Raw genomic sequence first — 23,359 nt, forward strand, 5'->3', positions numbered from 1 at the left:
GAGATAAAATGGATGTTGCATACCCAACTAAAAGTGACAGGAAACCACACCTAATAGTCTCTTCTGAAGTCCCCTGCCTAAAATATCAGAGACCTGCAGGAGTAATATTTCAAGACAAGGCAAATATCTTCCAGGAGGAATTGCATGCTATGTTGCAACTAATTCAAAGGACACTTTCTGAAATCATGATGAGATTAAAAAATTTTTTGATGATATAAATGAGCACATCTTTAACTTAAACCCTCAATTTAAAAACTCTCAGAAAATGATTATAATGAACAAACAAATCAGACCACAGAATACAAACTAGAGGAAAGTGACCCAAAGATGGAAGCTACAAACAAAGAATCACAGCTTATCACAGGCAAAGAAAAATCTGCAAGATTCTACGATAACACTGGAAAAGGCTTATCTTTCAATATTTCAAGACAAACCTGAGGGTAAGAAAGAAGATTCAATAAAATGGATTATAGAGCTGGGAAACAAAAAATGAAAAAAGAAATTGAGGGAAAAGGAAAGTGGAAAGGCTCTAATGAATATAAATGGGCAAAACTCCCCCTCAAAAGCACCCTACCTAATTTGTCTTTCTCATTCCCAACATTAATAAAAACACAGGAAGAATCCATTGGCAAGCTGAACACACTGACTTGGAAAGCTACTTGGCAAAAGAAGAAAGCTACAGTCAGATTCAAGAGATCAGATGATTTGATTTACCAGATGGAATACTATATGACTAAACACTTGTTTGAATATGGTTTTTTTAAAAAGATAAACTTTGCATATAAATGGGTCCTAAAGTAAGAGGGATGAGATTTATAAGTAGTATAGTATTTTTTTTATGAGATGGGAAATGTAAAAGTATTGGGATGGCTTATGTGAATGAAATATTTCGATACTTAAATGTAATTAATCTTGAGAAAATAATAATTGCCAAGAATGTTTTGAATACTGAGGGGAAGTTAAGCTTAAATAAGAATTCTGAAAGCAGAATCTATAGTGACTTAGTAAGACAACCTTTTGCAAACACAACTGAAACAAGCTGATTAGAAAAGATGTTATACACTGTTATTCTTATCTCTATAAACACTAGAAAAATGCTTACATTCAATTTTGTATGTATCAAAAGTACTAAGAACTGTATTTGCTCAATGTTGATAAAAGGAGAATACTATTGAAAGAAGAGAAAATCAAGGAAATGTATCACTAGCTAGTATGTTGACTATGGAATTATAGAAATTAATTATTATTAATTGTTGTTAAATATATGAACCCAGACAACACATTGTTTACTAAGCACTAAGGACTGTTATTGAAAAAAATTAATAAAATATATTTTTAAAAATATGATTTTGAGATCCTTAATGTTCTGTAGTAAGGCCAAGCCAGTGTTAGAATTGCCACTGAAAGTAATAGCCCTAACATCCTTCTCTCTTGAGCTAATCAGAAAATTGCTCTGCAATTCTTTCTGATATCATTTCAGCCTTTGTCAGACACCTCTTATTCTCGCCTCTTAAAACTTCCCACTTTTTACATACAACAAGATTTTCCAGCAAGACCAAACATGTTTTAAAAACCATGGTATGGCAACTATTACGGTCAATCTATCCTGGATAATTTTACTGAAGTTTGAAGGCAGGGCACCACTTCAGCTCCTTTCAGTGCAGAGATTATAGTAATATAATTAAATGAGGAAGACTAAATCAATCTCTTCAACCATACTCTGGGCTCACCGTTTTGCTTGCAGACATTTCTTCCAATGTTAACAGAACCATCAAACTGAGTAGTAAATTAGTCCAAAGAAAATTAAATAGTTTGAAATAACTTGTCTGAATCCATTGTAATTCTGTATCTTAGAGGTTTTGATTTAACCAATTGCTCTCTTTCAGCCTGTTCTCCTACTAACAATCCATTTCTGCTGTATCCTTTAGTACCTGGAGAGTTTGTCAAACATGTTCACCAGTTTCATTGCTTCAAGCTCCTTCTGTTCATCTGTCATTCCTTCCATTGGATTGGGAAGCTTTTCCTCCACACGTCCAGTAATAGGATTAATGCTAAATAGTTGAATCACATAGTAACCCAAAGAAAAGAAGGTAGAATATATGAAACATGAACAATGAATCAACAAGTCCAATTCATTTTTTTCCAGGAACGTAACGATAACCAGCTTTTCCACTTGTAAAAATCAAAAGGGCAAAGGGAATATGTGATAAAATGGTATATTCCCTTCTTGGATGTTGTTTTTTAATGGATAAGAGTAAAAAAAAGGTATGTTGAGTAGCCTAAAATATAATTCTGATATTCATTTGATTAACACAAACACATGCTACTAAAATGAAGAGGAAGAAGAACTACATAGAATATGCAAGTAATATTGGGTTTCTCTTCCCAAAACATGTCCATTACATTATTCTTCTTTATTTAGTTTTGTCCATTAATTTTCTGTTATTATTCTTACTTCTAAAGTTACAAGGAAATTCTCAGTTTAATACATCTTACATAGAGCAGTTGCCTTTCTACACGTTACACTAAATGAATGTAAATGTACACTAAATGTGTGCAGAAAAATGTGAGGAAGGTGAAGCATGAGGGGAACATATATTACATTACATGTTTCCCTCCTGTTTCACCTTCCTCCAATTTTAAAATGAGATGTAATTTTTAAAAATGTCAAAATACCTAGATTACAACTTTGTGCATATCTATTGGGCTGATAACTATCACTGTCAATTAGGTCAAAAGCTCGAGGTAAAAGGAATTGTCTATCTGTGAATAACTTGGCAAGAAGTGAAAGAGACCACTGAACAAGGAAACAAATAGAAAATAAGAAACTTAAGAGAAATCAAGTAACAAAATGAGGCAGGGGAAGTCAAAAAGCAACAGGTCTTTTTAAAAAATGAGATTCCACTGAGTATCAGGAGGTATTTTTGATGGTAAGAGCTCTTAAGCAGCAAAGCGGGCTTTGTAAAACAGCTGTGATATTCATAGGGAGGCTGGTTGATTTAATGGATTCCTGCAAATGACTTCTGTGCTAAGATTCTAACATCCAAATATGACAGGGATTTATTTGCACCAGAGAAGCAGAAGCAAAGATCATATTTAAGGAAGCAAAGCATGAAATGCATCCCTACTTGGGTTTTGCTTCCTTGTATTCCTCTGTATCAGTATCTTCATCCTCAGAGTATTCTCCTTCGGTCTGTCCCCCAGCCATGAGGCCTCGGGCTGCCAGAAGACCAGCAGCATTTCCATATCCTGTGTACTTCACAAACCGTGACACTGTGGAGACACAGAAGGTCAAACTAGGAACAAATGAATTGAAATGGTAGGAAATACGTCTCATCTTTATCAGACTAGCTTTTCAAGGAGGTATATTCTTGCAAACCCACAAATCACAGATGAGGAGGAAGCTGAGCTGACCAACAGGATTCCTCTCTGTTACTGATACAGCTGGATGGAAGCATGACTCATTTGGATTGGAAAAACTCTTTTGATTGTCACCACTTGTTTAGAAGCATTCTTATATAGTATTATAGTGAACCTGGTAAAAAATTAATTCTATTCTTCTTAAGGCCACTTCCTTACCTTTTCCTCAAGAAGGAAAATTAGTTAGATGTCATATACGTTAGAAGGTTGCATACTGTCTGCAAGGCAAAGCATTTAAAAGAGAAATACTATCTGAAAAAAGGCATCTTTGCAAAGCTACTTTTCCTGTTGTAATGTTCAAGAAAACCAATAGTGGCTTCGCTGTGAGGAAAAGTATGATTGACAGCTACAAAGGATTCCAAGCCCGGCAGCAACGCATTTTATTCAAGTTTGTTTATCTTCCCTAATTTTAAAGTTGGTCTAGTGAACGACATTTCCCTTCATTTCCATGAAATTTAATTTAATCCAATAATCTATGAGATCCCAGTTTACCTGCATTCTTAATATTCAACCGACATCCAAATAACATCTCGGTTAGAGGGATCAGCTTGTTCCTATTTACTTATTCAAACTGCAAGCATAACAACAGGCCCGAGATGAACAAGTGAGAGCATGGATAATTACCACTTTCTTTGCAGAGTACAAACAGGAACTCAGCAGCACAGTGTTTCACATCCGTGTCAATATGAGTCATGAGGCGTACAAGTTTATTTCTCAGCAGGTTTCCCACCTCAGGTCTATTTTTCACATCCCGTAATGGAGGAAGTACCTGTGAATCCATAAGTGATGCTTAGAGCCATATTAAACTTGGTTTCATGAAGCCCTGAAAATGGCTTCAGAAAGATTAATCTCATCCTATTAAATACAGATGCCTTCTTGTTGTACTGATTTACTGATAACTTCTTCTGTTTTGGATCTGTGTACTTGTGGGTAATGTTACTTCCTTCTTTGGGACAACTAAGGGCTGGGGAGGAACTTCAATGGCACCATTGGTGGGTTGCTTGACACTGTGATAAGTGAGCAGTAAACGGGCTCTACTTAACCTCTGCCTTGCCAAGATGTACCAAACATTTATGTTCTAAATAAGAAACCAGCAATGTATGGTCCACATACAGCCCGCAGATTCTTTTTTGCAGCTCAGTCCTCACCGTGAATTACACTATGAAAACTCAATTACAAATCCTTGAATAATGGTGACACAAGTTTCCCCCTTTGTTTGGCAAATGATAAAATAGAATTAAGAGAAATACTCAAATGCATTTCTCCTCTTTAACCACTTGTTGTGCTTGCTGAGTACCACATACTCCTGATCACCTGTTATAAAGATATGTTGTCTCAGTGGTAGCAACTAGTCACCACTGGCTGATTTTGGAAACCAGGGTTGGCCCTGGTGCGAACTCTAGAAAAAAGGTAGAGGAAAGCAATTGCAAATCACTTCCACAGCAATACCAAAAGAAATGCAGGGATATGATCATTCAGAACACAACACAACGTGAAAGTATTTACATTTTATATAGCAATTGCACCATCCAGAAATGCAAAAACAGAAAAAATCTCCCTCAGAACTTTATTAAGAAATATCCTTTTTTAATGTTTATATTCATTTTTATTTTTCCATTTCTTCCACAAGCAAATCAACAAATATACCGCAATACATAGATACATACACGTAGGTTTGGGTGCTGCTCGTCCATTTCCCCTTTCACTGTATCCACCCTCCTTCTCTCTCTTCCCTCTTCTCTACTTTCTTTCTCCCTTTCTCCTTTCTTTCCTACTTCCCTCTTCTTCCTCTCCTCTCCTCTTTCCCTCACCCCTCCCGTTTCTCCCCACTTCTCTCCTGTTTCCCTCCAACCTTCCTACTTCCTTCCCCCTCCTCTACTCTCTTCCCTCTCTCCTCTCCTTTCTTCCCTCCCATTCCTCTTCCAATGCAATTAAGGGATAATGTCCGAGCAGCTCCTCTCCTTAGATTTTCAATATCTATATTAGGTATGATAACATTAATTTTCTATTACATCAATATTTCTATAAATCTGACCTTCTCGGTATATACTTCTTTAAATTTTTATACTACCTCCGGTTATGCAATACTGTGTCGCCTGGGTCTCCCTCCTTATCTCCTCATTTTTCTTTCATCTAAATTATTGTTAGCCGTCTTTTAAACATATTCTCTTTTTCACCCACTTGTAAAATTTCCTCCAAATTTCGTAATACTCTGACTCTGTCTTATCTTTAATTATCATTGTTAATCTATTCATTTTTACACATTCCATTATTTTCCTGATCACCTCTTCTTCTGGAGGAGCTTTCAGTGCCTTCCAGTTTTGTGCAAACACAATCCTAGCTGCAGTGGTTATATGAATAATCAAATATGTGTTCTCTTTACTATATTTCTCTGGTAAAATACCCAACAGGAATATTTCTGGTCTTAGTTCTATACGTTGTTGTATCATCTTTTCTATCCATGATCTGATTATGTTCCAATAGGTTTTAGCTTATGCACATGTCCACCACATATGATAGAAAAAGCCTGGTATTTGATGGCATTGCCAACATTTCGTAGATCTGTCCTTAAACATTTTAGCTAGTTTTTCTGGAGACATATGCCATCTGTAGAACATCTTGTACATATTTTCTTTATACGCTGTCGCCATTGTCAGTTTATAGTTTCCCATAATTGCTGCCACCTATCTAATTCAATCGTATATCCAAAATTTCTTGACCATTTTATCATTGACTCCTTAACTTGCTCCTCCTCTAATTCCCTATATAGTAAGTAGCTATACATTTTTAATCCATTTTTCTTCAGTTCCCGTATTTCATCTAACTCTGTTCTCCCCAAATTAAAACCATCTATTTTAGCATCTTTTTCATATCTAGATTGTATTTGCGTTCTCATGTACCAATCCATCTTTATTCTTTGTTCCTCTAATTATTGTTTGGTTTTCAGCTTCCCCGTATCTGTTAGTAGGTCTTTATATCTTATAATGTTTCCCATGTTAAACATATTGGGGTGCATTAACACTTCCATAGTTGAGAGCCAATCTGGAATCCTCAAGTAATGCTTCCTCTTTATTTTCTCCCAAACCATCAATAAAGAATTCCTGATATGATTTCTCTGGAAATAGCTGTGTATTCTATTTTTCCCATACATATGAACGCATGCCATCCCAACTGTAATTCATGTCCCTCTAATGTCAATAATCTAGTATTCCTCAGTAAAATCCATTCTCTCATCCATGACATTGCTGCAACCTGGTAATATAATTCCCAATTAGGTAAGCTAAACCCACCTCTGAGTCTTGCATCCATCCTGTAACATTTTTAAATTAATCCTTGCCTTTTCCCCCCGCCAAATATATTTTATTTAGCCCCTCAAAATATTTCTTTTCCAATCTTATTGGTATTGTTGATAACAAAAACAATCGTGGTAATATATATTAAGAAATATCCTGATATCCACGGATTGCATACCAATAGCACTGGAAAGACAGTTTCTTACTATCAATGCTGTACATTGTCTTTTAAGTACATTTTGCCTCATACTGTAACTGGCTCAGCAAATTTTATTTTATGTGTCCTGCTTGATTAAAATGGTACCTTTGTTTTAAGGAATTTCCTTGTCTGTCGATGGACTCGGGCACTTTCAGTCAGCAAGTTCAACACTGGAGTAAGACTCTCCTTGAGTTTGTGACCCTGTGAAAGAGGAGTAAAAAGAAAGAGATTTAATCAACTCTTCATTAGGTTTTCTATGCATGAAAATGGTTTGGAGGTATGGATATTTTTTTTGAGTGAAAATCAACCATGTTAGTTAAAATTGCAGAGTAACTGCAGGTCAACAAGAGACTACATCACAGACCAGAGCAATTCTCAAGACAAAAAAACACTTTTTTATGAAAGCCATCTACATAAACTTCATTTCTACATAAAATTTCCTCCCCAATTTTCCTTCAGCAGCTGCTGCTACATATTTCATGTCCTGACATATTCACGTCCTGACACATTCAATGTTTTTTATATAATAAATGCCCTAGCACGTATATCTAGTCAAGGTTTGATTCCAAAAAACCTCTGCAGGATCAAACCTAGTTAGTAATTAGAAAGAAAATTATCAAGACATCCCATAGTTATAGTCTAGATCAGTGCATTTTTTTAACAAATTCACAGAATTTGTAATTCATGTCCCTCTAATGTCAATAATCTAGTATTCCTCAAATCACTACAAATCACCTTTGTATTATTGCCAAAAGCCCCAATACATTTGTGCAGTCACTAAGAAGTCAGATTGACTTGAGGGAGTCTTTTCTTTTCTTTTTTTACATAATGAATAATCCTGGCATTAATGCATGCAAAACACAATATTCTTCTGCATGAATGTCTAACTGGATGAGAATTGCTTTGTGTACAGATAGTCTTTGACTTCTCACCAGTCCCTTAGTGATTATTCAAATTTATAATGGATTCCCCCCCCCCCAAAAGTTACTTATGCTCTGGTTCCAAAGTTCATCAATGCTTGATGACTTTATTTCAAGATTTGGGGTTCATGAAAAGGAGCTTTCTAATCTCTATTTTTCACTGGCACCATAAAATAGTTACAAAAACATGGCAAAGGAAATCTCTTCAGTGGTATGTGCTCAGTTGTGCCCATATCCTACAAGTACTTCACTGCCTTCTTCATCCTAAAGTTTCTCTTTCATTTATGGAAGATGGAGAATGCAGAAGCCTGTGTTTTGACTTCGTTGTGATTTCTAGCTCATCCTTATGAACTCTATGGATATTAGCTTCGATGAGTGTTTTCAGGTATGTTTGCAAGTATGCCAGGATTTCTACAGTACTATGCCTACTTGGGAAGTAATGGCACCCTGCTGAAGGATGTTTACCTCGGCTATCTCCTTAGCTACTTAATGTCTACTTTGGCTGTATACTGTTTGCCATTTTTGTCACAGGACTGGAAAGACATACTGTATACTGTACACTATTAAACTAGTTTGGAAGAGTATAAACATATGCCTTGTTAAAATCTTATTTTGGCTATGGAGAAAATAGGACAATGGGGCTATGAAGACAATTAAACAGCAACATAGAGAAAATGAGAAAGCAAATCAATGGTAATGTTTCCTATTCCAAAAATTAAATCTGTCTCTCACAAGCTAGTAAGATGTTGTATCAACCAAACAACCAATGGGGCAATGCATTTCTGGAATATTCTCTATTCAACTGCTCACGTCAGATAATAACCAATAATTTATGTTGTTGCTACCTCTTTACTGCCAGGCAAATTGCCATTACATAAGTTTTCTTAGGGAGTGATAAATAATTGAAATTTCTATCTTTGTGTGGTAGGGTAAATGTCACATATTTAAGCACAGGATGGACTTCAAATAAATCCTAATCAAACATGGGTATCAAAGTTGCTTGGGACAAGCAAGGAAGTTGTGAAAATGTTTTGCTTTACCCACCCTATCAAGACGTCGATCAAGGAAACTCAGGAGAACATTGACAGCATCCATATTGACTCCCATGTATTCAAGGGAGCCTCGGTGGACCTTGGGAGTCAGCAAAACATCTAAACACCTGAGAGGCAAATTGCCCAAAAGATTGATTGTATGGCTGAAGGGAGGATAAAAGGCAAAACAGGAAGAAGTTAGCAACCAATATAAATAAAAGACTGTTTCATTCTGAAAACTCGAGTACTTTCCAGGTTTTAGCAACAGGAGAAAAAATTTCAAATTTTGCCGTGTCTAACAACAGCAAACCCTTCCTTTTTAGTTCAAGCTTCCATCACCTTCTCCTCCATCTGCTGTTATATAGCCATTTTTACAGTAGAAGTCCAATAAAAGTCACAAATTTGCCAGATCTCTTGTTCATAATGTGCAATGTACCCACTTAGTATTATTTGTTAGATGTACAGTATATGTGTCTCTCCTTATACAACAATTCACATGATTTACAATAGTTCAAAACACAAATGATATAATACAAGAGTAATACCAATTATAAATAAATTCAAGGCAAAATTACAATTCACATCAGTGAAAACAAAGTTAGTTCAACTAATGAAAAGCAGTGGAAGAGAGGCATTTTCACTATTTTCTTAAATTCCTACTGAGATCACTAGAGAAGGATTTCTCCCATGTACTACATAGGCAAATTTCCAGCAGTAACAGCAATATTTTATCCAGCAATATCCGCCCTGTGCGCGCCCACAGAGAGGGCCTCCTCAGGGTGCCTCCTGTCAGGGAGTGTCGACTGGTGGCCCCCAGGGGGAGGGCCTTCTCTGTGGGTGCCCCGGCTTTGTGGAACCAACTGCCGGTGGAGCTCCGGACGACATCAGACCTCCGATCCTTCCGTCGCAGGTTGAAGACCCATTTATTTGAACTAGCGGGTCTAGCCTGATGGGGGTACATGGGTTTTTATTGGCTTGTTTTATTCTTGTTTTAACTTGGGCACTGATTTAATTGTTTTTTAATGTTTGTAATGTTTATATTGTTATTTATATTTATGCCCTGTAAACCGCCCTGAGTCCCTTTGGGAGAAGGGCGGTATATAAATCTCAATAAATTAAATTAAATTAAATTTTCAGAAGAACCTTTCCTGCTGATAATGTTTATCTCTATATAAAATTATTGTTGCCTGTGTTTACATCAAGCAGAATTCTAAAAAACTCTACTTTTTAAATACTCTACCTAAGCTGCCTAATTTTTCAACACTAAAGCAGTCTCAGTCATAGCATCCTTTTTTCACTTCTAAGAATTACTGTATACTATATATTAGGGTCCACATTTTTCCCTTTTATTAAACTTTCTCTTTTATTAAACTGATCAAAGTATAAAATACAAATGAAAACAATGGGAAAAGGGGAGGGAAAAGGGGAAAAAAGAAAGACAAGCACTGATCTGACTCTTTTTAGCACAGTAGAATAAGATAAAAACATACTACCTCAATTTTTTACTTCCACGTAATGTGTACTAACCATTTCTATAACAACAAACCTATCTAATCAGCAAAACCCAAAAATGTTTTTTCCCCCATCTCAAAATGGAAGTGGTTTACAAGGAGATATTGGGGCACATAAGTAGGATACTACATTTATTTTACTATACAAGGAGATACATGGCTTTTGTTAACAGTGGGAAAAATATTTTAAGCAACGTAGTCCAATTTATTTAGCTGTTCTATAATTAGTTACTATAAAATTTCCACACTTTTCCCCTTCTTCCTTTTTTTATTACTAAACCTACCAATTATCAATAGTTTAGTATTGTTATATGTATTTTATATTTGTTGTATTGGTAATACAGACAATCACCTGTGAAATTCTTCTGTCCGATCATCGCCATCTGCTGAAATCATCAGGCAGTGACGGAGAAGGGCACCTAGACGTCGGTACAGAGCAGCATCTTCCTGGCCCAAAAACAAAATTAAAACCTTTATTATGAGAAAAGAGCTCGTTTTTATTTTAGGCAATCTGCTTATTGACACATACTGTTCCAGCAATGCATTTTCAGAATCAAATATACATTTGAGTTCAAGGGGAAAATGGCATACGTGGAATTTGAAAATCTTCAAAGCAAATTAGCATACACAAAACAAAGGATCTGTAAATTCCTGGTTCCCTAATTTGTGACGAATTGCAAAGCCATAGCAACAGATGAATTAGCATAACTGCCCTATCTGGCATTTATTTCTCTATGTCCCTTCATGTATGTCTACTGTATACCCACAATTTTGATTTGATTAGATTAGATTAGATTTATTGAATTTATATGCCGCCCTTCTCCCTAAGGACTCAGGGCGGCTCACAACAAAAAATTTAAGAAACATGGAATATAAAATTTAAAAAAGAATTAAACAGTAAATGTAATAGATACATGACAATTTAACTCAATAAAAGCCAAATTTAAAAAACATAGTCAGTCCAGACCCGCTTGTTGGAATAACCAAGTCTTCAGGTCACGGCGGAAATACCGAAGTCAGGGGCCGTCCGCAGCTCCGGAGGCAGTTCATTCCAGAGGGTCGGCGTGCCCACAGAGAAGGCTCTCCCCCTGGGGGTCACCAGACGGCATTGCCTGTCCGATGGCACCCTGAGGAGGCCGAGACTGTGTGAGCGAACGGGGCGATGGGAGGTTGATAATGGCAGCAGGTGGTCTCGCAAGTACCCCGGGCCTAAGCCATGTAGGGCTTTAAAGGTTATTACCAGCACCTTGAATCGCACCCGGAGGGTAACCGGAAGCCAATGCAGCTCGCAGAGGAGTGGTGTAACATGGGAGTATTGAGATACTCCCATAAGCACCTGCGCAGCCGCATTTTGCACCAGCTGAAGCCTCCGGGTGCACTTCAAGGGCAGCCCCATGTAAAGAGCATTGCAGTAATCCAGGCAAGAAGTGACGAGCGCATGGGTAACCGTGCATAGGGCATCTCGGTCCAGAAAGGGGCGCAACTGGCGCACTAGGCAAACCTGTGCAAAGGCACCCCTGGTCACGGCCGTTAGATGATCTTCCAAATTAAGCCGTGAATCCAGGAGGACACCAAGTTTTCTTTCCCCAAAATGTCAAATTTTGCAAAATAACAAGAAAAAGTTAGGTGATAAGAATGCAAGACTGAGAATAAAATAACTGCTATATCAACAAGGCAAATGTTGACAATAGAATCAAGCTAGGTTCATGAAGAATTGAAATTTCCAATTTTAAAAGAAATAAAACAAGTAATGGCAATGCTTTCTTAGAAATTACCTAAAATATACTACATTTTGGCTTTTCGTCCAGCCATTTCAGATTGTTCAATAATTTGCTGAGTTTTTGATCGCAAGTAATATGTGTTGGATTCCTATTTCCATAATTTCCAACCAATACAATCATGTAGTCTAATACATTTGGAAGGTATCATGATGGGGAGATTTATTTTAAGCCAGTAGATTTGTTCTCCCCATCCCCTTTAACAGTATAATGAGGCATACAAATTTAATAAGTCTTTAACTTTTCCTGAAAGCCAGTTTGATTAAATATAATAGTCTAGAAACCAGAAGATTAGGAGTTCCAGTCCTGCCTTAGGCACAAAGCCAGCTGGTTGAACTTGGGTCTGTCACTCTTTCTTGGCCCTGGGAAAAAGGCCGTTTCTGAAAAAGTTGTGAAGAAAATTGCAGCAACCATGCAGTCACCAGGGATCAAGACTGACTTGAAGGAAATAATAATAATAATAATAATAATAATAATAATAATAATAATAATAATAATAATAATAATAATAATAGCAGCAACAACAACATTACCTTAAATTTTCAAAGCCAAACTTTGTTGAAAAATTTGAGCAACTGGTACCAGAGAGAACTATCATATTTTAAAATAATGGAAGCAAACAGGATTTTACATATTTGTAATATAGAAATAAATGGCTTTAAAGAAATAGTATCATAGATCATTTTTGTGGCATGTATATGTAACCAAGAAACCTTGTTATAGCGAGTCACTACATGCACAAAAGCAGTTCACTGGGCAAGCATAAACACATACATAGAATACTAAGAAGAATCACATTATGTAGTTTGAAGAGTGGAAAAAATCCAGTTTAATGGAACAAATGGGGGGTGGGGTGTCAAGGAACTGATGCTGTTTCTACTGAAACATAGTTTATGACATTTTAAAGAAGTGCTGGGTAAATAATACCCATGACATAACCAAGACATAATAATATCTGCTTGTTTGGCCTGGTCATTTGGAAAGGGTCTCCTGAAGTCCCCCACTCCTTGGAGGGTACCTGCACCATGGACAAGAGAGCAAGCTTTCTCAGTGGTAACCTGTATTTTATGGAACTCCTTCCCCTTAGAGGCAACATATAATCCATGCCATCCTTGCATTTCAAAAACAATTGAACAATGCCCTATTTCAACATGCCTTCAGCCCAAAACAATTGAGAGCTGCTTTATAGCTTTATGTTTCCTTACAAGTTATTACATTATTTTTTAATTTTATTATAACCACCCAGACATTTGGGATTGGACTGGCCTAGAAACACAGTAATTAAGCAAATAAGGGGGAGAGCTGTAGGGCAATTAATGCAAGTTTCCTCTTATAATCTGGAGCTCATATCTGGTGTATCCCAGATGTGGACATCCAGGAAGACTTGAAACATGTCCCTAACTATAGGAATAATAGGTGAAATAAAATGAATACAGGTAGTCCTCAATTTACGACAACTGGGATAATAATTTCTGTTGCTAAGCAAGACAGTTGTTAAATGAGTCATGAGCAATTTATGACTTTTGCTATTGTTGTTAAGTGAATTACTGCAGTTGTTAAGTGAATTGTGTGGTCATTTAGCCAAGCTAGCTTCTCCCTTTGACTTGTCAGAAGCCAGCCAGAAAGGTCACCAATCACATGATCCTGGGGGTCTGCAACCATTATAAATACAGGCCAGATTTGAAGCGACGGCTGTTAAGTGCGAGGACCAGTTGTAATTCACTTTGTTCAGTACTGTTGTGACTTTGAACAGCCGCTAAACAAATGGTTGTAACTTGAGGACTACCTGTAAAGAATAAAGACGATGAATGAAATACTCAAGTGTCACTTCTGGGTGTCTTACCTCATCCACTTCCTTTTTGTTGATATCAAAAGTGATATTGAAGAGGATCTTCAGGATTTCCATAGCGCGCTCTGTCTCCTGCCGAGGTAATGGCAGGGAAGGATCCCCTTTAGCAGCTACCTCGTGAGGATCAATCCATTTTACTCCCAGGGTAAGTTCCAGGGTATCTGTCATTAAACCAATACCTCGAAGTTCTTGTGCAACCTGCTGCCGAACATCCACCCTTAGTGCCGTCAATAAAAAGAGAAGGCGCAGGTCAAAGAATTTTATGTCATGGGGGAAGTTTCTCTCATTATAGAGTTTGATGCGATCTGTAAGGCCCACCACAAACCGAGCCTCAGACATCAGTTCTTGAGCCCGGGGACTACTGAAGACAATATTACAGAGGCACTTAAGTGCCTCCAGAATTACATCCAGATCAGGAACCTCCAGGATTTGCTCTTCCCTGTAAACAATCCCAGCATGCTTGGCTAGTGTCTTCAAACTTTCCATGGTGGTGAAAGGGCCAAGGCATTTTTTATCCCGGGACAGAATTCGTATGCTTTCCAAGCATGTCACTTGACAAGATGGCTGGAGTACTCTCTCCAAGAACTTGATCAGAAGCATGGCCAGTTTCTAAAATATCAGAAAGGAGATATAAGAACAGATCTAGTAGTAAATCAATGAAGTTCTGCATAAGACAAGAAGGATTATCTATGTTTGCACTTGTACAATTTCGAAAGTCCAATAAAATCTAATGTATCTTAAACCCATACGGTGTGTTCAGATCCTCAGTTCTATTTCTATCTGCAAACGAGCAATGTTACTGCAACATTCACTTTATAATATCCCAAGTTGACATATAGCAAATAAAACATGCCCCTTACTTCTTAGGTTTAAGCTGTAAATGTTTTTTTCTTATATAGACAAAACAGCACTAACAGCAGGCTTGGACAAACTCTTGAGATTTTCAAAACTTAAGGGAAATAAATAAATAAATGGAAATCCAGAAATAATTTAATGATGACTGAGTATGCTTAGTGATTATTTTATGCAGATTGATGCTCGGAGGAAGAAAAGTGGAAGGAGGAAGGCCCCACAGCAGAGAGACTGAACAGTATTTCTCCTCTCTGCAGTATGGCATTGACAGCATCAATTTATGGCGAAGAAGATGGCAAACAAGATGGCAGCCAGCCAACAATTCAGCCCTTTGCCTCCATCTTCACTCAACATGCTTGCATTGCAAAAAGTAGGGGATTTTTTTTCTAAAGTAATTAGTGACTGAATAAGCAAATCAGCAAAACCTTCCAGAGATATCTGCAGGGCCATTGGGTAAAGGGGTGGAGGGGATAAAGAAAGCCACATCACACTGTCATGGGACATTTGTGTATTATGACCTCCCACACATGCATGTGGCTTTTTCTCTGCATGCCCTTCAAGTCACCCCACATAATACATGAAGAAGGAAGTACTGTAGTTATCAAGTATACACTGCCATGGCTAAAGGAGAGAAACAAATCTCAGGAGCCAGAAGGCGGAGTTATTCCAATTAAACTACCTACCTACAGCTTGGACAATGTCATGAGGGCTTGGGGGGAGGGGGGAGGATGCCAGGGCATGTCTATACTGCAGACAGATGTAAGTGGCCAATAGGCCTTAGTCATAACACTGCCAGAAACACAAAGCCTGGCAGTACAAAGATTACTTTACCTGGGCAGTCCCATGTTCACTATAGAGTTGCACTATTCAAAAAGAGGGGAAATGCATTCAAATTCAAATAATTTTACTAAACCTACTTGACTTTGGTCTCTGTATGTCAACAATGCAGCAGGTAGTATTTGTTTTCCACAACCGTTTTTCAGACATCAAACATGGACATCTTTGTCACTTGGCAGGCAGCATGGCCCCAGAAGCAGGACAAGCAGTCAATTCCCAGGTGGGCAGAGAGAGGCAGACTAGACACTCTCCATCTCTATATGGGACTGCCCTTGAAGAGTATTTGGAACCTTCAGGTGATGCAAAATGCAGCAGCACAGGCAGTTATTTCCTCATAGAAGACATTACCCCTCTGGTCCGTGAGCTGCATCGGCTAGCCGCTATCAGTTTGTTTCCAGGGTCCAATCCAAGGTCCCATTTTTGACCTTTAAAGCCCTGCATGGCATGGGCCAAGTTTTTTGAGGGACTGCCTAATTTTTACATTTTCCCATCCCACCAGATCTAGTAGAAAGGGAATGCTGCAGATTCCCTCATTTAGGGAGTTACATTTGGTGGGCGCTAGGTGGCAGCTCTTCTTGTCAATGGTGCCTGTGTTATCGAATATCCCCCCCCCCGCCCCCAAGGTTAGGCTGGCACCATTGCTTCTGATTTTCGGAAAATTCTTCAAGACGTGGTTGTGCTATCAGGTACGGGGATTTCAGGGAATCGGTGAGGTAGCTCCATTATTATGAACATCCCTTTGCCCATTGTATTATTTTCTGCTACATTTTATTTAATGTTTTCAATTAATAATATGTGTTATTGGTGTATTGCTGTTTTTTTAACTTAGTTGTACATTGCCCAGAGTAATTTGTTTTCTGAGATGGTTGGCTATATAAAATTTAAAAATAAATAAATGAAATCTCAATATCTTGCTCCTAACTCTTAAATACAGAACCAACTTGTTTAGTGTCAGACCTTCCCATCTGCCTCTACCTCTTTCGATGGTGTTAAAGTATGCCTATCGTTCCATTATGAAAATATGATAATGAGCTATTTATGCAGCTCATATCTATTACCATTTTAGGTTGGCATTTGGCTCTTGGGCAGGATCCACCATTGAGGAATTTGCTGTTACGATATGGAATCCAGCGGTGGGACTTTTAAGGCTCCAGCCTAGTGTGGGAACTGATGGGCTACCCTGCTCTCAAGTGAAAGGATAAGCCTATGATCAGCTCACAGAACATAAACAGCTCTGCTCCCTCCCAATATAATCAGTTGGTAGACCAGAGCATGTTCATCAGCAGGCAAGCAAGTAAGAGAGGTTCATGCTCTATGGCAGGGGTCTTCAAACTTGGCCCTTTTATGACTTGTGGACTTCAACTGCCAGAATTCCTGAGCCAGCATGGCAGTTTCTGGCAGTTGAAGTCCACAAGTCATAAAAGGGCCAAGTTTGAAGACCCCTGCTCTATGGTATACTAACTTCTAGCTGTAACCATACAGTTGAGGACTAATTTCAGTAAAGTTTGCAAGCTCTTCCTTGATGTTCCCTGAATCTATTACCACAATAGATTTATGTTGGAGCATCATAGATAAATGTGGTGAGATTTAAATACCTTTGGGACTGATGTAATAAATTATTATCCATAACATTTGTGAATAAGGAAGCGTCTGATAAGTAGGAAGAAGAAAAGAAAATAAGCTACATCAGCTTTCTCCTCCAGTAATAAATGGAAGAAAGATATCTGCATGCAGATGTTATTTTCATCTCTGCTCTTATTGCTGAAAAATAATAATTCAAGGAAGGAAAGTACTGTTGCTTTTGGTGTGTTTCTGATCATGAATAAATGATGAATATAGGATTTTGTGTTTAATGAAAAACTTGTCTTCTTTTCATCACCCTGTTACACACCCCATCCATCTTGCCTCCCAAGTTAAGCAATAATACAATAAATGCTGGCAAACAATATAAAGCAATCCTGTACATTGTGAATATATAAAAGCACCCGTGCTTTTTAAAAGTTAATAAGACTTCAATAGTTGTCGATTAAATAGTAATATTTAAAACAGATATAAGAGCAGTATGATGTGCATAGATATTAAATAGTATGCATCAATGGTATGTAATAATTGTTAGGAATTAAAGTCCTAACCTGGTTTGTGTGAAATACATATAATATGGTTGTGTACCTTTAAGAAGAGAAATGGCCTAAGGGTGTGACTAATTCTATTCAGCATAAATGAATTTCAGATGATAGACATATGCTCGCTCTCTCTAGTGTTTTTTCTCTGACTGACTTGTTACTGTGTGTATTGATATTTGACTTTTAACTGGTAAGGATTTTTGACTTTGACTTTGTTTACTCCTGAACTGTTATTCAACGGTGATTCTTCGTTACTGACCTTGGATTGAAAACTGGACTATGTGTAATTGTGTTTTTTTGTTTTGTGTTATATTGTCTGAGTAAAAATATTGTTATGATACAACTCAAGTTAGTTTGCCTTTTACTGTTTGCTTCTTAAAGGTCCCAGTACACTTGCCTTTGTGCATTGCAAGCCTTGTATAAGGCATTCTGCACATTCTAATTTTGTTTCTTATTAACAATATTAACAATATTAATATAATAATATAATATTAATATGAAGAAGAAGAAGTTGGAAGGGACCTTGGAGGTCATCTAGTCCAACCCCCTGCTCAGGCAGGAAACTTTATACCATTTCAGACAAATGGCTGTCCAGTCTCTTCTTAAAAACTTCCAGTGTTGGGGCATTCACCACTTCTGGAGGCAGGTTGTTCCACTGGTTAGTTGTTCTAACTGTCAGGAAGTTTCTCCTTAGTTCTAGGTTGCTTCTCTCCTTGACTAGTTTTCATCCGTTGCTTCTTGTCCTGCTTTCAGGTGCTCTGGAGAATAGTTTGACTCTCTCTTCTTTATGGCAGTCCCTAAGATATTGGAACACTGCTATCATGTCACCCCTCACCCTTCTCTTCATTAAGCTACACATACCCAATTCCAGCAACCGTTCCCTATATGTTTTAGCCTCCAGCCCCCCAATCATCTTTGTTGCTCTTCTCTGTACTCTTTCTAGAGTCTCGACATCTTTTTTACATCGTGGTGACCAAAACTGGATGCAGTATTCCAGGTGTGGCCTTACCAAGGCATTGTAAAGTGGTATTAGTACTTCTATCCCTGTTAATGCAGCCTAGTACTGTGTTGGCTTTTTTGGCAGCTGCAGCACACTGCTGGCTCATATTTAAGTGATTGTCCACTAGGACTCTGAGAACTCTCTCACAAACATTTCGAAGTTATGTCACTTTAGTATAATTGGTTATCACCTGATCAAATTTTAGAGTTTTAATGCATTATCATATTTTTTGCAAAGAAATGCATCCGATTGACATGTGAATTACTTGCTAGCTGCTACCAATGATCATTTCCTTTACAATTTGTTGATGTGTGCAAGTGGTTTTGCATCACTTCCTGCCTTTTATATATGCCATATGCTATGGAGAGTTACATCTGGATGCTAAGGTGTATGATGATATACAGTGAAACAGAAATACATGTTATTACTACAGAAATATATATAGCTATTTGAATTTTTTCCATTTAGACACAGCATGCATATAGACATAGGAGGAGGAATGCGTGTTGGATATGTTGGCCACTTTTGAGTTATTTGTAAAAATAATAAAGATGGGAAATAAATAAAAAAATGAAGCTACCTTATCAGACTCTTCTTAGTCCATATAACTCAGTAGTGTCTATTTCAGTTAGCTGCAGATCACCCAAGCTGTGTTTTCTCAAGATTTGGGGAATTATTTTGGGGAATTTCTGCAAGCAGTGCTTGTGTACTGTTTGTTGTATGTTCATAATTTCTAAGAAAGGAGCTTTATTTATATAGGAAAATCTATTTAAATTGATAGAATTTCCAGATCTTTTTATTTATGCTTGGAGGTTCTGCAGAACTAAGAAGAGAGTCACTGCATTTCTGGCACTGCTGCTCCAACAATATCTGTGCCCAATTTGCCAGCTATGGCAGTTAAAATCCAGTCTCTACTGGAAAAATGGGAAATGATGCTGGATTAACTGGAACATTTAAACAGAAACCTGCACACAGCCGGAACATCTGATATTTTGGGGCTCTATGTATATGTGCGTGCGTATGTGTAAATGAGTAATTTTTTCCTGTTGTATTTGCATTAATTATTATTATTATTATTATTATTATTATTATTATTATTATTATTATTAATTTTATTTGTATACTGCCCTTCTCCCGAAGGACTCAGGGCGGTGAACAGGGCAATACATGTTAAAAAACAAGAATACAAATATTAAAAGAAATTAAACAAGATGCCCAACAACAGCAATAAGTTAAAATACATTAAAAAAACAGTAAAACCCAAGCCCATCACCCATCAGGCCAGGCCGGCTTGTTCGAACAGATAAGTCTTCAGATCACGCCGGAAGGAGCGAAGGTCGGGCGCCATCCTAATCATATCAAGACTGATACTGTACTGATCCACAAGCAGACACTCTCTGGCACAGAGGTAACTGGAAGCCTTATAAATTCATACTGAAAATCAGAATAAGATGTTCAGCTACCAAAGTATTCCAGAGTAGGCCATTTGGAGCCCTTCAGACATTGTTGGACAACAGCTATCCACTTTGCTCATCATTAGCAATGCTGGCTGAGACTACTAAAAGGTGCAATATATCTAAAGGGCCACAGGTTATTGTATACCTTAACCATCCTTACACAGAGATGGATTTAATTCTCACTGGACATTAGCAGCCTTTCTCTTCTTCCTGCAGGCACTCCTGGACTTCAAGGCAAAACTGTGTATTATGTTAAATATGGCTTAAAATGGCTATGGCCCAACTCTCCATATTTCACAGTGAAGAATAGTTCATGACTTTCTTCCATCCAGAATCCAGAAATTATTATTTTTCACACCCAGTATTCCTGGTGGACTACAAACAATGATACAACAACATACCTTCCTTCCTTCCTGTTCTTCGTCATCAAAGGTGAAACAATGAGAATTCTGAGAAAGCAAAAATGAAAATTCCTTGAATGAATTAAGAAAATAATTTTCTCTAAACATAAGAGAATTTTTAAAACAAGTAAATCAGTTTCTTCCAAATACTTAGCTACTCAGATGCTAACCAATGAAATGTAGAGCTGAGTGAAGAAGGAAAGAAAAAGAAACGTCAAGATGGATTATTACTTTCTAAGTAGCTTTATTAATTGGGGCAGTTATTTCAAACCTACTTTTAAAAAAATCTTTCTATGACTAAAGGTAAAGGTAAAGGTTCCCCCGCACATGCGTGCTAGTCGTTTCCGACTCTAGGGGCTGGTGCTCATCTCCGTTTCAAAGCCGAAGAGCCAGCGCTTGTCCGAGGACATCTTCCGTGGTCATGTGGCCGGCATGACTAGACGCCAAAGGCGCACGGAGCACTGTTACCTTCCCACCGTAGTGGTCCCTATTTTTCTACTTGCATTTTTACGTGCTTTCGAACTGCTAGGTTGGCAGAAGCTGGGACGAGTAACAGGCGCTCACTCTGTTACGCGGCGCTCGGGATTCAACCCGCCAAATTGCCGACCTTCTGATCGACAAGCTCAGCGTCCTAACCCACTGAGCCACCGCGTCCCTTATCTATGACTAGAATAGGATAATAACTTTATTGTCACTTTGAATGTACACTAATCGGCATACATTAAAATGAAATTTTGTTGCATACAGCTCTCAAAGGGTCACCACCTCCAATATACACTACATAAATATATACTTGTTTTTTGAAGTAAACTCTGGGCATTGTAAAATATTTTAAGGTATATTCTAAGGTAAATAGTCAGCTCAAACATGCACTGGCTTGACATTATAATTTAAACGTGGACCGGATGATTACAAAACTTTTTCTACCACTGCACATTTCAGATGAAGATAATGAGCAAGACTTCAGGCATAGGTTTGCCTCTCATTATCTTTTTTTTAACTGAGGCATTTCTCATTAGCCTCTAATGATATCCCAGGTGGCCCAGTTCTTAAACTGGGATTTTTGTCCAAATTTTCCCAAATGGCAATACCTTTAGCTTAATAGAAGTTTCTTCCCAATTGCCAAATTATGTTCTGAAGAAGGAGATTTAAATGACTTTGTCAATTGTTTCACTTATTTAAATTGTATTAATACAATTGTTATTCCATTTTTGAAGTCCATTAATAGACTTTACTTTATTTGGCAATAAAAAATAAAAATTCAAAGCAGTTTATTTATAAGGAGACTATATTTCTGTGCCACTTTTAGTTACTGAAAACAGAGACACCAGCTCTAATATAATCCAAGAATTTTCATTTATCATAGCATATTTTATCCCAGAATTTTTTTAAAAAAAATTGCAGTTAAAGGCAGTTCTATTTCTGTTCCTCCATAAATGAAAACCTCCAGCTTGCTATCTTGAAAAAAACATGCCTAGCACTGTTCTCAACATACTATAGCCTAGTTAGAAGCTAGGACATCAAACAATCCATTCCCAGCTACTTTTGGGTGGTGACAGCTTGAAAGAGGAACATGGACTATAACTGCTACTTTTAGAATTATATCAGCTCTTTTTGGAACAAGATATATTTCTCTGTTATTATTAACTAGGAAAGGAATTGCCATATGTTTTGCTTTATCTATTATGCAGTACCTTCTGGAGTTATCTGGCACAAATTCTTAGAAAGCCTCAGCATTAGCCTCTTTCCATATTGAGAGGTACCCATGAATCATTCATGTGTTTTCTGAGAATGGCATCTACCCACCACATACTGAGACAGATGGAGAAACATGTTAACAAAGGTCTCAACTTCTCTGTAGTGCAACGATGGGACTACAATCATATTTTCTCTAAACAAAATTGTTAAAAACAACCAGTATCTGAAAAGACAAGATATATCTGATATTTTATCTCCCAGAGTAAAAATTGTTTATACTGTCATTACAGCAGTTTTCACCAAGATAAAACTTCCTGGTTGAAAATTTTGGACAGTAGCAGGACTCGTTCTCCCACAGCATTTCCAGTTAGGAAGGTTCTATGGTTAACAATGTTTTAAAAAAAATGTTCTTGAAGTTTCAGAGAGTTCCTCCCAACGGATGGACAATGGCCAAATATTGTATTTAGGTAGTTCTTGACATGCAACCAGAATAGTTATGTCATGACAGCCATATGACCAACCTGATCTTATTACTTTTTTGTGGGAGTTGTTAACCGAATCACCTAGGTGGTTAAATGAATCTGAGGGAATGCCACGGTTGTTAAGCCGCAATTGTTAAGCAAACCGATGGTTCCTTATGGATGCCATTTTGACAAAAAGCCAAAGTGCAAAATGTTTGGCAAAATATTGTAAAGTGCAGTCACATGACTGCTGGATACTACAAATGGTTATAAACACAGCTTTGTTGCTGAGTGCTGAAGTTCAGTCACAGGATTGCTAAGGGGACCTGATGTTGGATCTTTGAATTGGATCATAAATCCCCTTGAGTTGGATTTAAGTTGAGGACTACCTGTATTGCAGCTTCACAGATGTGTATGAAGAGAATGCAACCTACCAATTGATATTTATATTCCTTCTCTTTCTCCTCTTTGAAAATAACATTTGGGGTTACACATATTACATGCAGCTAATCTGAAAATCTGTTGCAGA

General features: G+C 37.5%; 1 protein-coding gene across 2 annotated transcripts in view; it reads right to left on the reverse strand.

The window, feature by feature from the left end:
* The window catches only part of RIC8A (RIC8 guanine nucleotide exchange factor A), a 37,428-nt gene that overhangs the window by 5,117 nt on the left and 8,952 nt on the right, over positions 1–23,359 (reverse strand). For both annotated transcript variants that reach the window (XM_083348979.1, XM_083348980.1), the window contains exons 3-10: positions 20,672–20,719; positions 13,996–14,610; positions 10,727–10,821; positions 8,877–9,027; positions 7,018–7,113; positions 4,045–4,189; positions 3,129–3,273; positions 1,932–2,051 (exon numbers count right to left, since the gene is read on the reverse strand). In XM_083348979.1, the coding sequence (XP_083205105.1) occupies positions 1,932–2,051; positions 3,129–3,273; positions 4,045–4,189; positions 7,018–7,113; positions 8,877–9,027; positions 10,727–10,821; positions 13,996–14,610; positions 20,672–20,719 (1,415 nt within the window). The remainder of the gene's footprint in view (positions 1–1,931; positions 2,052–3,128; positions 3,274–4,044; positions 4,190–7,017; positions 7,114–8,876; positions 9,028–10,726; positions 10,822–13,995; positions 14,611–20,671; positions 20,720–23,359) is intronic.

The sequence above is a fragment of the Vipera ursinii genome, assembly GCF_947247035.1.
Source record: "Vipera ursinii genome assembly, chromosome: 1".
Classification (NCBI taxonomy): domain Eukaryota; kingdom Metazoa; phylum Chordata; class Lepidosauria; order Squamata; family Viperidae; genus Vipera; species Vipera ursinii.